At 47.6% G+C, this 16,435-nt stretch overlaps 2 protein-coding genes across 3 annotated transcripts in view; one reads left to right on the plus strand and one right to left on the minus strand.

Annotated features, from left to right (window-relative positions):
* GSTM2 (glutathione S-transferase mu 2) overlaps positions 1 to 16,435 on the minus strand; it is a 295,697-nt gene that overhangs the window by 194,688 nt on the left and 84,574 nt on the right. The window lies entirely within an intron of this gene.
* The window catches only part of LOC129137371 (neuroblastoma breakpoint family member 10), an 81,954-nt gene that overhangs the window by 23,854 nt on the left and 41,665 nt on the right, over positions 1 to 16,435 (plus strand). Inside the window, 18 exon segments of the mRNA XM_054668630.2 lie at positions 91 to 163; positions 627 to 838; positions 1,781 to 1,886; positions 2,722 to 2,936; positions 3,988 to 4,060; positions 4,524 to 4,735; positions 5,678 to 5,783; positions 6,619 to 6,833; positions 7,885 to 7,957; positions 8,421 to 8,632; positions 9,575 to 9,680; positions 10,516 to 10,730; positions 11,782 to 11,854; positions 12,318 to 12,529; positions 13,472 to 13,577; positions 14,413 to 14,627; positions 15,679 to 15,751; positions 16,215 to 16,426. Of these exon segments, the coding sequence (XP_054524605.2) occupies positions 91 to 163; positions 627 to 838; positions 1,781 to 1,886; positions 2,722 to 2,936; positions 3,988 to 4,060; positions 4,524 to 4,735; positions 5,678 to 5,783; positions 6,619 to 6,833; positions 7,885 to 7,957; positions 8,421 to 8,632; positions 9,575 to 9,680; positions 10,516 to 10,730; positions 11,782 to 11,854; positions 12,318 to 12,529; positions 13,472 to 13,577; positions 14,413 to 14,627; positions 15,679 to 15,751; positions 16,215 to 16,426 (2,709 nt within the window).

The following is a 16,435-nucleotide window of genomic DNA, read 5'->3' on the forward strand; positions in this document are numbered from 1 at the left end:
GTAGATGTTCACGTCTCTGTGCACGTTGGGCTGACTGTGCTTGCGGAATGTGAAGTGGGAAATATCTGAACGAACATTTTGTATTTATAGAAAATGACGAAGATGAGGATGAAGATGTTCAAGTTGAGGAGGCTGAGAAAGTGCAGAAATCATCTCCCCCCAGGTAACACTGAATACTCAGGAGCAAGTAATGGGTGGTAACACATGAAAATGTCTAGGAGGCACACCCTCTCTGGCATCTATGGTGGGCCAAAAGCCCGCATCCCCTTGGCCACAGTATGTGAAATTGAACCCAGCTTAGACACAGGGTGCGGCAGCTGTCGTGTTTCTCTATGTGTGCCAAGTGTCATGTCTGTGCCATACAGGGATAGCTGAGTCTTCATCCTCCTCAGCTCCTATCTGTCCAGTGCACTGAACACCAGCTGCTGTCTTCCTCTCTGGCTCCCATGGCAGCCATGCTCTGTTGCAGAGAGAAGAGGATTGCCTGTTCCCTCTTTAAGGGAACCTCCATTTTGCTTTCTGGGACCACTCTCTTAATGCCGCCTGTCAAAACCAGCTAGGACTCCCTGGGGTCCAATCCCTCTGTGTTTAATCTTCTGTCATCTCTGTCCCACCTGGCTCATCAGGGAGGTGCAGAAGGCTGAAGAGAGCAAAGTCCCTGAGGACTCACTGGAGGAATGTGCCATCACTTGTTCAAATAGCCACGGCCCTTGTGACTCCAACCAGCCTCACAAGAACATCAAAATCACATTTGAGGAAGACGAAGTCAACTCACCTCTGGTTGTAGACAGAGAATCCTCTCATGGTGAATGTCAGGATGCTCTAAACATTCTCCCAGGTAGCCTCTATTTTCCTTGTGTCTCATACCTCTGTCTAGGCTATGGAAGATCAATTCTGAGGACAGGCTGTATATACACATACTGTTATTGTTTTAGTCAGAAACTAGGATGGAGCTAGGTGCTGTGACTCACACATATAATCACAGCACTTTGGAAGGCCCAAGTGGGAGGATGACTTGAGTTCAGGAGTTGAAGACCAGCCTGGACAATATGGTGAAACCCATCTTTACAAAGAATACAAAAAATTAGGCAGGCATGGTGCTGCATGCCTATAGTCCCAACTGCTCAGGAGACTTAGGTGGGAGGATCGGCTGAGACGATCCTATCTATTAGTTCTTCATTCTGCTGTTTCTAAATTAACACAAATTTTATTAGCATTTGGGCATATTTCCTTCATGGCCTTATGGTGTTATGTGTCACACTTTATGCTTCAGATATGATTCTTAAAATCATAACTGAAGATATGATTTAAAAATCAAAGATTTTAAAAATCTTTGGCATACTTGTCCTTGAAATTCCCAGTAAAAGGGAAACCATCAGTCCCATAGTCCTAGGGGCCTTCCCGACTGTACAAGAAATCACTACTCATGCCCCAGTGCAGTGTTTTAGAGGAGAGGCTGCAAGGCTTGGGAAAGTGGCCCCGCATTCAGAGTCAGACCTCAGGGACTGTGAATTCTGACTCCACTTCGTTGTGGTTGAATCATCTTGTCAGATGATTCCTTGATGTGCCCTTGAGGTTCTCTTTCTTCATCTCTAAATTTTGGAGGATCAGATGCCAGAAAGTCAGGAGACTGAAGAGCAAAGATGTGGAAATCCCTGTCTAGACCCTGGTACTGGGGAGAGTTTTGTCCTTGGGATGGACCTGGCTTCTGCCCTGTAGGCAATGACCACAGCAGCATGTCCAGCCTTCCACTGAGGCAGGCGTGTCTGTCTTTTCTCAGAATATGAAGAGTGCGAAGACCTCATAAAATCTATGCTGAGGAATGAGCGACGACAGTTCAAGGAGGAGAAGCTTGCGGAGCAGCTCAAGCAAGCTGAGGAGCTCAGGTGAGGGGACCCCATGGGGGCAGGCAGGGGGGCAGGTGTGTACATCTCTGAAGTACAACAGCTCGGTGGGGAGAAATAAGAACGAAGCTGGGCCAGGGGAAGGGCAGGAATTGCCATGGCAGGCTCGCAACACACAAGTATTTATCAAGCAGAGAAGAAGTATAATAAAAATGTATGGGTTGCAGTTGTTTGTCAGGGCCTTGTTTTCTCTTTTTCGAGCAAGTAATTGTTGATGTGAAATTTACATAACACAGAATTAACCAAAGGAGTGTGAACCACACAGCAGCATTCAGTATACTCAAAATGGTGTGCCGTCACCACCCCACTTACCCTGAGTGAGAATCACCTCCTGACTGACTGCGGCTTCTCATTCTTTCACTCAATCAATGTTGCCTTCTCGACCCTGTCATTCTTTTCTTCTTTCGTCTTTTCAATTCGCCCCATCTGCATCTGGCCTCATTTCTGTACATGGCTTTGTATCTAGTGGCCGCAAGATGCACTATGTGTATTTTCACATGGAAATGTCCATGGCCAGAGTGAGGAACTGAAAGGATGTCTTTTTGAAACGGAATTAGGAAGACACCTACTTTTGTTTACAGAAGGGAAAGATGAATGGAACATCATCGAGGATCTTGCAGGAGCCCTCTCTGATACAGAGGAAGCCTGTAAACCATTTTCTGTTCTTTCTCTTGGCCACAGACATTCCTTTCAACATGTGCTGACCTTCTGCTTGAAGGTCTCCTTGAGGACATTGTCTCAGAAGTCTCTGTTGCAATATTTGAACGGATCACTCAACCCTTTCTACTCTTAAATTTTCTCTACCGTCTCACCTTAGGCAATATAAAGTCCTGGCTCACTCTCAGGAACGAGAGCTGACCCAGTTAAAGGAGAAGTTACGGGAAGGGAGAGATGCCGCCCGCTCATTGAATGAGCATCTCCAGGCCCTCCTCATTCCGGATGAGCCGGACAAGTCCCAGGGGCAGGACCTCCAAGAACAGCTGGCTGAGGGGTGTAGACTGGCACAGCAACTTGTCCAAAAGCTCAGCCCAGGTAAGGTGGCCATAGGCCCTGATGACCCAAAACCCCAGGCTTATGAGAGGCTCCAGACCTCCATAGTTTCACAATGACAGTTGTATCAGTGGGGTTTTTTTCTGCTACACCTATGTGGCCATGACATGACCAGGACTTCCTGGGTAAGAACAGAGATGGGAAACCCATGGGTTTGGAGGTCACAGTATTGCAAGTGTCCCTCCTTCCTTGATGGAAGGTGGTCTTTGGAGCAAGAGGCAGCATCTATCTAGTTTTAAAGGACAGGAAGGGGGCTGTGATGGGAGGGCGCTCGTTGGAGTGAAAAGAGCTCTGGGCTAAGAATGAAGGTTCCCAGGCTGTCTTTTTGGCAATGTTCTTAGTAAGTGTCGGTGAGTGAGTGATTTATCTTTCCAGAGTTTCTCTCTCTCCATGTGCAAAGGCAGACAAATTGTCTCTTGCAAGGGTCTGAAGCATCCAAATATGGGAACACTTACGAATGCTTTTCAAAATGAGATGAAGCCCCTCTCCATGTGGTGTTGGAGAAGGCACTTGATGTGGGGGCATTTGGTGGTAGGAAGTGCTTCAGACTGGAGCACTCCCCATGGATAGAATGTCCCTGAATAACACAGCAGAAGCCACATGGAGGGCCTGTGCAGTCTCATGACGCATAGAGGACTGTGGGACAAGTTTGTCCTCTCCTAAGAGAAAGAATGAGGTTTGAAATGCGAACTGTGACAGGACACCAAGCCTGTTCCTGGGAATCAGATCTGTGGCAGGGTGGGGGAGACAGCTGCCAAAGTCCAGAGAGAGGCTGCACAAGCCTCCAGTGATATGGGAAGCAAAAGGTCTTTTCAGTATTTGGCCACATCTTGATGGTGGCCCTCCGCATCAGAAATGCATTGCCCGATGGATCAGGAAACCACGCCAGGGCATTTTGTGAAAGATAAAACATGAGAGTTTTCAGTACAATGCTGAACCATACGTAGATGTTCACGTCTCTGTGCACGTTGGGCTGACTGTGCTTGCGGAATGTGAAGTGGGAAATATCTGAACGAACATTTTGTATTTATAGAAAATGACGAAGATGAGGATGAAGATGTTCAAGTTGAGGAGGCTGAGAAAGTGCAGAAATCATCTCCCCCCAGGTAACACTGAATACTCAGGAGCAAGTAATGGGTGGTAACACATGAAAATGTCTAGGAGGCACACCCTCTCTGGCATCTATGGTGGGCCAAAAGCCCGCATCCCCTTGGCCACAGTATGTGAAATTGAACCCAGCTTAGACACAGGGTGCGGCAGCTGTCGTGTTTCTCTATGTGTGCCAAGTGTCATGTCTGTGCCATACAGGGATAGCTGAGTCTTCATCCTCCTCAGCTCCTATCTGTCCAGTGCACTGAACACCAGCTGCTGTCTTCCTCTCTGGCTCCCATGGCAGCCATGCTCTGTTGCAGAGAGAAGAGGATTGCCTGTTCCCTCTTTAAGGGAACCTCCATTTTGCTTTCTGGGACCACTCTCTTAATGCCGCCTGTCAAAACCAGCTAGGACTCCCTGGGGTCCAATCCCTCTGTGTTTAATCTTCTGTCATCTCTGTCCCACCTGGCTCATCAGGGAGGTGCAGAAGGCTGAAGAGAGCAAAGTCCCTGAGGACTCACTGGAGGAATGTGCCATCACTTGTTCAAATAGCCACGGCCCTTGTGACTCCAACCAGCCTCACAAGAACATCAAAATCACATTTGAGGAAGACGAAGTCAACTCACCTCTGGTTGTAGACAGAGAATCCTCTCATGGTGAATGTCAGGATGCTCTAAACATTCTCCCAGGTAGCCTCTATTTTCCTTGTGTCTCATACCTCTGTCTAGGCTATGGAAGATCAATTCTGAGGACAGGCTGTATATACACATACTGTTATTGTTTTAGTCAGAAACTAGGATGGAGCTAGGTGCTGTGACTCACACATATAATCACAGCACTTTGGAAGGCCCAAGTGGGAGGATGACTTGAGTTCAGGAGTTGAAGACCAGCCTGGACAATATGGTGAAACCCATCTTTACAAAGAATACAAAAAATTAGGCAGGCATGGTGCTGCATGCCTATAGTCCCAACTGCTCAGGAGACTTAGGTGGGAGGATCGGCTGAGACGATCCTATCTATTAGTTCTTCATTCTGCTGTTTCTAAATTAACACAAATTTTATTAGCATTTGGGCATATTTCCTTCATGGCCTTATGGTGTTATGTGTCACACTTTATGCTTCAGATATGATTCTTAAAATCATAACTGAAGATATGATTTAAAAATCAAAGATTTTAAAAATCTTTGGCATACTTGTCCTTGAAATTCCCAGTAAAAGGGAAACCATCAGTCCCATAGTCCTAGGGGCCTTCCCGACTGTACAAGAAATCACTACTCATGCCCCAGTGCAGTGTTTTAGAGGAGAGGCTGCAAGGCTTGGGAAAGTGGCCCCGCATTCAGAGTCAGACCTCAGGGACTGTGAATTCTGACTCCACTTCGTTGTGGTTGAATCATCTTGTCAGATGATTCCTTGATGTGCCCTTGAGGTTCTCTTTCTTCATCTCTAAATTTTGGAGGATCAGATGCCAGAAAGTCAGGAGACTGAAGAGCAAAGATGTGGAAATCCCTGTCTAGACCCTGGTACTGGGGAGAGTTTTGTCCTTGGGATGGACCTGGCTTCTGCCCTGTAGGCAATGACCACAGCAGCATGTCCAGCCTTCCACTGAGGCAGGCGTGTCTGTCTTTTCTCAGAATATGAAGAGTGCGAAGACCTCATAAAATCTATGCTGAGGAATGAGCGACGACAGTTCAAGGAGGAGAAGCTTGCGGAGCAGCTCAAGCAAGCTGAGGAGCTCAGGTGAGGGGACCCCATGGGGGCAGGCAGGGGGGCAGGTGTGTACATCTCTGAAGTACAACAGCTCGGTGGGGAGAAATAAGAACGAAGCTGGGCCAGGGGAAGGGCAGGAATTGCCATGGCAGGCTCGCAACACACAAGTATTTATCAAGCAGAGAAGAAGTATAATAAAAATGTATGGGTTGCAGTTGTTTGTCAGGGCCTTGTTTTCTCTTTTTCGAGCAAGTAATTGTTGATGTGAAATTTACATAACACAGAATTAACCAAAGGAGTGTGAACCACACAGCAGCATTCAGTATACTCAAAATGGTGTGCCGTCACCACCCCACTTACCCTGAGTGAGAATCACCTCCTGACTGACTGCGGCTTCTCATTCTTTCACTCAATCAATGTTGCCTTCTCGACCCTGTCATTCTTTTCTTCTTTCGTCTTTTCAATTCGCCCCATCTGCATCTGGCCTCATTTCTGTACATGGCTTTGTATCTAGTGGCCGCAAGATGCACTATGTGTATTTTCACATGGAAATGTCCATGGCCAGAGTGAGGAACTGAAAGGATGTCTTTTTGAAACGGAATTAGGAAGACACCTACTTTTGTTTACAGAAGGGAAAGATGAATGGAACATCATCGAGGATCTTGCAGGAGCCCTCTCTGATACAGAGGAAGCCTGTAAACCATTTTCTGTTCTTTCTCTTGGCCACAGACATTCCTTTCAACATGTGCTGACCTTCTGCTTGAAGGTCTCCTTGAGGACATTGTCTCAGAAGTCTCTGTTGCAATATTTGAACGGATCACTCAACCCTTTCTACTCTTAAATTTTCTCTACCGTCTCACCTTAGGCAATATAAAGTCCTGGCTCACTCTCAGGAACGAGAGCTGACCCAGTTAAAGGAGAAGTTACGGGAAGGGAGAGATGCCGCCCGCTCATTGAATGAGCATCTCCAGGCCCTCCTCATTCCGGATGAGCCGGACAAGTCCCAGGGGCAGGACCTCCAAGAACAGCTGGCTGAGGGGTGTAGACTGGCACAGCAACTTGTCCAAAAGCTCAGCCCAGGTAAGGTGGCCATAGGCCCTGATGACCCAAAACCCCAGGCTTATGAGAGGCTCCAGACCTCCATAGTTTCACAATGACAGTTGTATCAGTGGGGTTTTTTTCTGCTACACCTATGTGGCCATGACATGACCAGGACTTCCTGGGTAAGAACAGAGATGGGAAACCCATGGGTTTGGAGGTCACAGTATTGCAAGTGTCCCTCCTTCCTTGATGGAAGGTGGCCTTTGGAGCAAGAGGCAGCATCTATCTAGTTTTAAAGGACAGGAAGGGGGCTGTGATGGGAGGGCGCTCGTTGGAGTGAAAAGAGCTCTGGGCTAAGAATGAAGGTTCCCAGGCTGTCTTTTTGGCAATGTTCTTAGTAAGTGTCGGTGAGTGAGTGATTTATCTTTCCAGAGTTTCTCTCTCTCCACGTGCAAAGGCAGACAAATTGTCTCTTGCAAGGGTCTGAAGCATCCAAATATGGGAACACTTACGAATGCTTTTCAAAATGAGATGAAGCCCCTCTCCATGTGGTGTTGGAGAAGGCACTTGATGTGGGGGCATTTGGTGGTAGGAAGTGCTTCAGACTGGAGCACTCCCCATGGATAGAATGTCCCTGAATAACACAGCAGAAGCCACATGGAGGGCCTGTGCAGTCTCATGACGCATAGAGGACTGTGGGACAAGTTTGTCCTCTCCTAAGAGAAAGAATGAGGTTTGAAATGCGAACTGTGACAGGACACCAAGCCTGTTCCTGGGAATCAGATCTGTGGCAGGGTGGGGGAGACAGCTGCCAAAGTCCAGAGAGAGGCTGCACAAGCCTCCAGTGATATGGGAAGCAAAAGGTCTTTTCAGTATTTGGCCACATCTTGATGGTGGCCCTCCACATCAGAAATGCATTGCCCGATGGATCAGGAAACCACGCCAGGGCATTTTGTGAAAGATAAAACATGAGAGTTTTCAGTACAATGCTGAACCATACGTAGATGTTCACGTCTCTGTGCACGTTGGGCTGACTGTGCTTGCGGAATGTGAAGTGGGAAATATCTGAACGAACATTTTGTATTTATAGAAAATGACGAAGATGAGGATGAAGATGTTCAAGTTGAGGAGGCTGAGAAAGTGCAGAAATCATCTCCCCCCAGGTAACACTGAATACTCAGGAGCAAGTAATGGGTGGTAACACATGAAAATGTCTAGGAGGCACACCCTCTCTGGCATCTATGGTGGGCCAAAGGCCCGCATCCCCTTGGCCACAGTATGTGAAATTGAACCCAGCTTAGACACAGGGTGCGGCAGCTGTCGTGTTTCTCTATGTGTGCCAAGTGTCATGTCTGTGCCATACAGGGATAGCTGAGTCTTCATCCTCCTCAGCTCCTATCTGTCCAGTGCACTGAACACCAGCTGCTGTCTTCCTCTCTGGCTCCCATGGCAGCCATGCTCTGTTGCAGAGAGAAGAGGATTGCCTGTTCCCTCTTTAAGGGAACCTCCATTTTGCTTTCTGGGACCACTCTCTTAATGCCGCCTGTCAAAACCAGCTAGGACTCCCTGGGGTCCAATCCCTCTGTGTTTAATCTTCTGTCATCTCTGTCCCACCTGGCTCATCAGGGAGGTGCAGAAGGCTGAAGAGAGCAAAGTCCCTGAGGACTCACTGGAGGAATGTGCCATCACTTGTTCAAATAGCCACGGCCCTTGTGACTCCAACCAGCCTCACAAGAACATCAAAATCACATTTGAGGAAGACGAAGTCAACTCACCTCTGGTTGTAGACAGAGAATCCTCTCATGGTGAATGTCAGGATGCTCTAAACATTCTCCCAGGTAGCCTCTATTTTCCTTGTGTCTCATACCTCTGTCTAGGCTATGGAAGATCAATTCTGAGGACAGGCTGTATATACACATACTGTTATTGTTTTAGTCAGAAACTAGGATGGAGCTAGGTGCTGTGACTCACACATATAATCACAGCACTTTGGAAGGCCCAAGTGGGAGGATGACTTGAGTTCAGGAGTTGAAGACCAGCCTGGACAATATGGTGAAACCCATCTTTACAAAGAATACAAAAAATTAGGCAGGCATGGTGCTGCATGCCTATAGTCCCAACTGCTCAGGAGACTTAGGTGGGAGGATCGGCTGAGACGATCCTATCTATTAGTTCTTCATTCTGCTGTTTCTAAATTAACACAAATTTTATTAGCATTTGGGCATATTTCCTTCATGGCCTTATGGTGTTATGTGTCACACTTTATGCTTCAGATATGATTCTTAAAATCATAACTGAAGATATGATTTAAAAATCAAAGATTTTAAAAATCTTTGGCATACTTGTCCTTGAAATTCCCAGTAAAAGGGAAACCATCAGTCCCATAGTCCTAGGGGCCTTCCCGACTGTACAAGAAATCACTACTCATGCCCCAGTGCAGTGTTTTAGAGGAGAGGCTGCAAGGCTTGGGAAAGTGGCCCCGCATTCAGAGTCAGACCTCAGGGACTGTGAATTCTGACTCCACTTCGTTGTGGTTGAATCATCTTGTCAGATGATTCCTTGATGTGCCCTTGAGGTTCTCTTTCTTCATCTCTAAATTTTGGAGGATCAGATGCCAGAAAGTCAGGAGACTGAAGAGCAAAGATGTGGAAATCCCTGTCTAGACCCTGGTACTGGGGAGAGTTTTGTCCTTGGGATGGACCTGGCTTCTGCCCTGTAGGCAATGACCACAGCAGCATGTCCAGCCTTCCACTGAGGCAGGCGTGTCTGTCTTTTCTCAGAATATGAAGAGTGCGAAGACCTCATAAAATCTATGCTGAGGAATGAGCGACGACAGTTCAAGGAGGAGAAGCTTGCGGAGCAGCTCAAGCAAGCTGAGGAGCTCAGGTGAGGGGACCCCATGGGGGCAGGCAGGGGGGCAGGTGTGTACATCTCTGAAGTACAACAGCTCGGTGGGGAGAAATAAGAACGAAGCTGGGCCAGGGGAAGGGCAGGAATTGCCATGGCAGGCTCGCAACACACAAGTATTTATCAAGCAGAGAAGAAGTATAATAAAAATGTATGGGTTGCAGTTGTTTGTCAGGGCCTTGTTTTCTCTTTTTCGAGCAAGTAATTGTTGATGTGAAATTTACATAACACAGAATTAACCAAAGGAGTGTGAACCACACAGCAGCATTCAGTATACTCAAAATGGTGTGCCGTCACCACCCCACTTACCCTGAGTGAGAATCACCTCCTGACTGACTGCGGCTTCTCATTCTTTCACTCAATCAATGTTGCCTTCTCGACCCTGTCATTCTTTTCTTCTTTCGTCTTTTCAATTCGCCCCATCTGCATCTGGCCTCATTTCTGTACATGGCTTTGTATCTAGTGGCCGCAAGATGCACTATGTGTATTTTCACATGGAAATGTCCATGGCCAGAGTGAGGAACTGAAAGGATGTCTTTTTGAAACGGAATTAGGAAGACACCTACTTTTGTTTACAGAAGGGAAAGATGAATGGAACATCATCGAGGATCTTGCAGGAGCCCTCTCTGATACAGAGGAAGCCTGTAAACCATTTTCTGTTCTTTCTCTTGGCCACAGACATTCCTTTCAACATGTGCTGACCTTCTGCTTGAAGGTCTCCTTGAGGACATTGTCTCAGAAGTCTCTGTTGCAATATTTGAACGGATCACTCAACCCTTTCTACTCTTAAATTTTCTCTACCGTCTCACCTTAGGCAATATAAAGTCCTGGCTCACTCTCAGGAACGAGAGCTGACCCAGTTAAAGGAGAAGTTACGGGAAGGGAGAGATGCCGCCCGCTCATTGAATGAGCATGTCCAGGCCCTCCTCACTCCGGATGAGCCGGACAAGTCCCAGGGGCAGGACCTCCAAGAACAGCTGGCTGAGGGGTGTAGACTGGCACAGCAACTTGTCCAAAAGCTCAGCCCAGGTAAGGTGGCCATAGGCCCTGATGACCCAAAACCCCAGGCTTATGAGAGGCTCCAGACCTCCATAGTTTCACAATGACAGTTGTATCAGTGGGGTTTTTTTCTGCTACACCTATGTGGCCATGACATGACCAGGACTTCCTGGGTAAGAACAGAGATGGGAAACCCATGGGTTTGGAGGTCACAGTATTGCAAGTGTCCCTCCTTCCTTGATGGAAGGTGGTCTTTGGAGCAAGAGGCAGCATCTATCTAGTTTTAAAGGACAGGAAGGGGGCTGTGATGGGAGGGCGCTCGTTGGAGTGAAAAGAGCTCTGGGCTAAGAATGAAGGTTCCCAGGCTGTCTTTTTGGCAATGTTCTTAGTAAGTGTCGGTGAGTGAGTGATTTATCTTTCCAGAGTTTCTCTCTCTCCACGTGCAAAGGCAGACAAATTGTCTCTTGCAAGGGTCTGAAGCATCCAAATATGGGAACACTTACGAATGCTTTTCAAAATGAGATGAAGCCCCTCTCCATGTGGTGTTGGAGAAGGCACTTGATGTGGGGGCATTTGGTGGTAGGAAGTGCTTCAGACTGGAGCACTCCCCATGGATAGAATGTCCCTGAATAACACAGCAGAAGCCACATGGAGGGCCTGTGCAGTCTCATGACGCATAGAGGACTGTGGGACAAGTTTGTCCTCTCCTAAGAGAAAGAATGAGGTTTGAAATGCGAACTGTGACAGGACACCAAGCCTGTTCCTGGGAATCAGATCTGTGGCAGGGTGGGGGAGACAGCTGCCAAAGTCCAGAGAGAGGCTGCACAAGCCTCCAGTGATATGGGAAGCAAAAGGTCTTTTCAGTATTTGGCCACATCTTGATGGTGGCCCTCCACATCAGAAATGCATTGCCCGATGGATCAGGAAACCACGCCAGGGCATTTTGTGAAAGGTAAAACATGAGAGTTTTCAGTACAATGCTGAACCATACGTAGATGTTCACGTCTCTGTGCACGTTGGGCTGACTGTGCTTGCGGAATGTGAAGTGGGAAATATCTGAACGAACATTTTGTATTTATAGAAAATGACGAAGATGAGGATGAAGATGTTCAAGTTGAGGAGGCTGAGAAAGTGCAGAAATCATCTCCCCCCAGGTAACACTGAATACTCAGGAGCAAGTAATGGGTGGTAACACATGAAAATGTCTAGGAGGCACACCCTCTCTGGCATCTATGGTGGGCCAAAGGCCCGCATCCCCTTGGCCACAGTATGTGAAATTGAACCCAGCTTAGACACAGGGTGCGGCAGCTGTCGTGTTTCTCTATGTGTGCCAAGTGTCATGTCTGTGCCATACAGGGATAGCTGAGTCTTCATCCTCCTCAGCTCCTATCTGTCCAGTGCACTGAACACCAGCTGCTGTCTTCCTCTCTGGCTCCCATGGCAGCCATGCTCTGTTGCAGAGAGAAGAGGATTGCCTGTTCCCTCTTTAAGGGAACCTCCATTTTGCTTTCTGGGACCACTCTCTTAATGCCGCCTGTCAAAACCAGCTAGGACTCCCTGGGGTCCAATCCCTCTGTGTTTAATCTTCTGTCATCTCTGTCCCACCTGGCTCATCAGGGAGGTGCAGAAGGCTGAAGAGAGCAAAGTCCCTGAGGACTCACTGGAGGAATGTGCCATCACTTGTTCAAATAGCCACGGCCCTTGTGACTCCAACCAGCCTCACAAGAACATCAAAATCACATTTGAGGAAGACGAAGTCAACTCACCTCTGGTTGTAGACAGAGAATCCTCTCATGGTGAATGTCAGGATGCTCTAAACATTCTCCCAGGTAGCCTCTATTTTCCTTGTGTCTCATACCTCTGTCTAGGCTATGGAAGATCAATTCTGAGGACAGGCTGTATATACACATACTGTTATTGTTTTAGTCAGAAACTAGGATGGAGCTAGGTGCTGTGACTCACACATATAATCACAGCACTTTGGAAGGCCCAAGTGGGAGGATGACTTGAGTTCAGGAGTTGAAGACCAGCCTGGACAATATGGTGAAACCCATCTTTACAAAGAATACAAAAAATTAGGCAGGCATGGTGCTGCATGCCTATAGTCCCAACTGCTCAGGAGACTTAGGTGGGAGGATCGGCTGAGACGATCCTATCTATTAGTTCTTCATTCTGCTGTTTCTAAATTAACACAAATTTTATTAGCATTTGGGCATATTTCCTTCATGGCCTTATGGTGTTATGTGTCACACTTTATGCTTCAGATATGATTCTTAAAATCATAACTGAAGATATGATTTAAAAATCAAAGATTTTAAAAATCTTTGGCATACTTGTCCTTGAAATTCCCAGTAAAAGGGAAACCATCAGTCCCATAGTCCTAGGGGCCTTCCCGACTGTACAAGAAATCACTACTCATGCCCCAGTGCAGTGTTTTAGAGGAGAGGCTGCAAGGCTTGGGAAAGTGGCCCCGCATTCAGAGTCAGACCTCAGGGACTGTGAATTCTGACTCCACTTCGTTGTGGTTGAATCATCTTGTCAGATGATTCCTTGATGTGCCCTTGAGGTTCTCTTTCTTCATCTCTAAATTTTGGAGGATCAGATGCCAGAAAGTCAGGAGACTGAAGAGCAAAGATGTGGAAATCCCTGTCTAGACCCTGGTACTGGGGAGAGTTTTGTCCTTGGGATGGACCTGGCTTCTGCCCTGTAGGCAATGACCACAGCAGCATGTCCAGCCTTCCACTGAGGCAGGCGTGTCTGTCTTTTCTCAGAATATGAAGAGTGCGAAGACCTCATAAAATCTATGCTGAGGAATGAGCGACGACAGTTCAAGGAGGAGAAGCTTGCGGAGCAGCTCAAGCAAGCTGAGGAGCTCAGGTGAGGGGACCCCATGGGGGCAGGCAGGGGGGCAGGTGTGTACATCTCTGAAGTACAACAGCTCGGTGGGGAGAAATAAGAACGAAGCTGGGCCAGGGGAAGGGCAGGAATTGCCATGGCAGGCTCGCAACACACAAGTATTTATCAAGCAGAGAAGAAGTATAATAAAAATGTATGGGTTGCAGTTGTTTGTCAGGGCCTTGTTTTCTCTTTTTCGAGCAAGTAATTGTTGATGTGAAATTTACATAACACAGAATTAACCAAAGGAGTGTGAACCACACAGCAGCATTCAGTATACTCAAAATGGTGTGCCGTCACCACCCCACTTACCCTGAGTGAGAATCACCTCCTGACTGACTGCGGCTTCTCATTCTTTCACTCAATCAATGTTGCCTTCTCGACCCTGTCATTCTTTTCTTCTTTCGTCTTTTCAATTCGCCCCATCTGCATCTGGCCTCATTTCTGTACATGGCTTTGTATCTAGTGGCCGCAAGATGCACTATGTGTATTTTCACATGGAAATGTCCATGGCCAGAGTGAGGAACTGAAAGGATGTCTTTTTGAAACGGAATTAGGAAGACACCTACTTTTGTTTACAGAAGGGAAAGATGAATGGAACATCATCGAGGATCTTGCAGGAGCCCTCTCTGATACAGAGGAAGCCTGTAAACCATTTTCTGTTCTTTCTCTTGGCCACAGACATTCCTTTCAACATGTGCTGACCTTCTGCTTGAAGGTCTCCTTGAGGACATTGTCTCAGAAGTCTCTGTTGCAATATTTGAACGGATCACTCAACCCTTTCTACTCTTAAATTTTCTCTACCGTCTCACCTTAGGCAATATAAAGTCCTGGCTCACTCTCAGGAACGAGAGCTGACCCAGTTAAAGGAGAAGTTACGGGAAGGGAGAGATGCCGCCCGCTCATTGAATGAGCATGTCCAGGCCCTCCTCACTCCGGATGAGCCGGACAAGTCCCAGGGGCAGGACCTCCAAGAACAGCTGGCTGAGGGGTGTAGACTGGCACAGCAACTTGTCCAAAAGCTCAGCCCAGGTAAGGTGGCCATAGGCCCTGATGACCCAAAACCCCAGGCTTATGAGAGGCTCCAGACCTCCATAGTTTCACAATGACAGTTGTATCAGTGGGGTTTTTTTCTGCTACACCTATGTGGCCATGACATGACCAGGACTTCCTGGGTAAGAACAGAGATGGGAAACCCATGGGTTTGGAGGTCACAGTATTGCAAGTGTCCCTCCTTCCTTGATGGAAGGTGGTCTTTGGAGCAAGAGGCAGCATCTATCTAGTTTTAAAGGACAGGAAGGGGGCTGTGATGGGAGGGCGCTCGTTGGAGTGAAAAGAGCTCTGGGCTAAGAATGAAGGTTCCCAGGCTGTCTTTTTGGCAATGTTCTTAGTAAGTGTCGGTGAGTGAGTGATTTATCTTTCCAGAGTTTCTCTCTCTCCACGTGCAAAGGCAGACAAATTGTCTCTTGCAAGGGTCTGAAGCATCCAAATATGGGAACACTTACGAATGCTTTTCAAAATGAGATGAAGCCCCTCTCCATGTGGTGTTGGAGAAGGCACTTGATGTGGGGGCATTTGGTGGTAGGAAGTGCTTCAGACTGGAGCACTCCCCATGGATAGAATGTCCCTGAATAACACAGCAGAAGCCACATGGAGGGCCTGTGCAGTCTCATGACGCATAGAGGACTGTGGGACAAGTTTGTCCTCTCCTAAGAGAAAGAATGAGGTTTGAAATGCGAACTGTGACAGGACACCAAGCCTGTTCCTGGGAATCAGATCTGTGGCAGGGTGGGGGAGACAGCTGCCAAAGTCCAGAGAGAGGCTGCACAAGCCTCCAGTGATATGGGAAGCAAAAGGTCTTTTCAGTATTTGGCCACATCTTGATGGTGGCCCTCCACATCAGAAATGCATTGCCCGATGGATCAGGAAACCACGCCAGGGCATTTTGTGAAAGGTAAAACATGAGAGTTTTCAGTACAATGCTGAACCATACGTAGATGTTCACGTCTCTGTGCACGTTGGGCTGACTGTGCTTGCGGAATGTGAAGTGGGAAATATCTGAACGAACATTTTGTATTTATAGAAAATGACGAAGATGAGGATGAAGATGTTCAAGTTGAGGAGGCTGAGAAAGTGCAGAAATCATCTCCCCCCAGGTAACACTGAATACTCAGGAGCAAGTAATGGGTGGTAACACATGAAAATGTCTAGGAGGCACACCCTCTCTGGCATCTATGGTGGGCCAAAGGCCCGCATCCCCTTGGCCACAGTATGTGAAATTGAACCCAGCTTAGACACAGGGTGCGGCAGCTGTCGTGTTTCTCTATGTGTGCCAAGTGTCATGTCTGTGCCATACAGGGATAGCTGAGTCTTCATCCTCCTCAGCTCCTATCTGTCCAGTGCACTGAACACCAGCTGCTGTCTTCCTCTCTGGCTCCCATGGCAGCCATGCTCTGTTGCAGAGAGAAGAGGATTGCCTGTTCCCTCTTTAAGGGAACCTCCATTTTGCTTTCTGGGACCACTCTCTTAATGCCGCCTGTCAAAACCAGCTAGGACTCCCTGGGGTCCAATCCCTCTGTGTTTAATCTTCTGTCATCTCTGTCCCACCTGGCTCATCAGGGAGGTGCAGAAGGCTGAAGAGAGCAAAGTCCCTGAGGACTCACTGGAGGAATGTGCCATCACTTGTTCAAATAGCCACGGCCCTTGTGACTCCAACCAGCCTCACAAGAACATCAAAATCACATTTGAGGAAGACGAAGTCAACTCACCTCTGGTTGTAGACAGAGAATCCTCTCATGGTGAATGTCAGGATGCTCTAAACATTCTCCCAGGTAGCCTCT

This window comes from Pan troglodytes, chromosome 1, assembly GCF_028858775.2.
Source record: "Pan troglodytes isolate AG18354 chromosome 1, NHGRI_mPanTro3-v2.0_pri, whole genome shotgun sequence".
Taxonomy (NCBI): Eukaryota; Metazoa; Chordata; class Mammalia; order Primates; family Hominidae; genus Pan; species Pan troglodytes.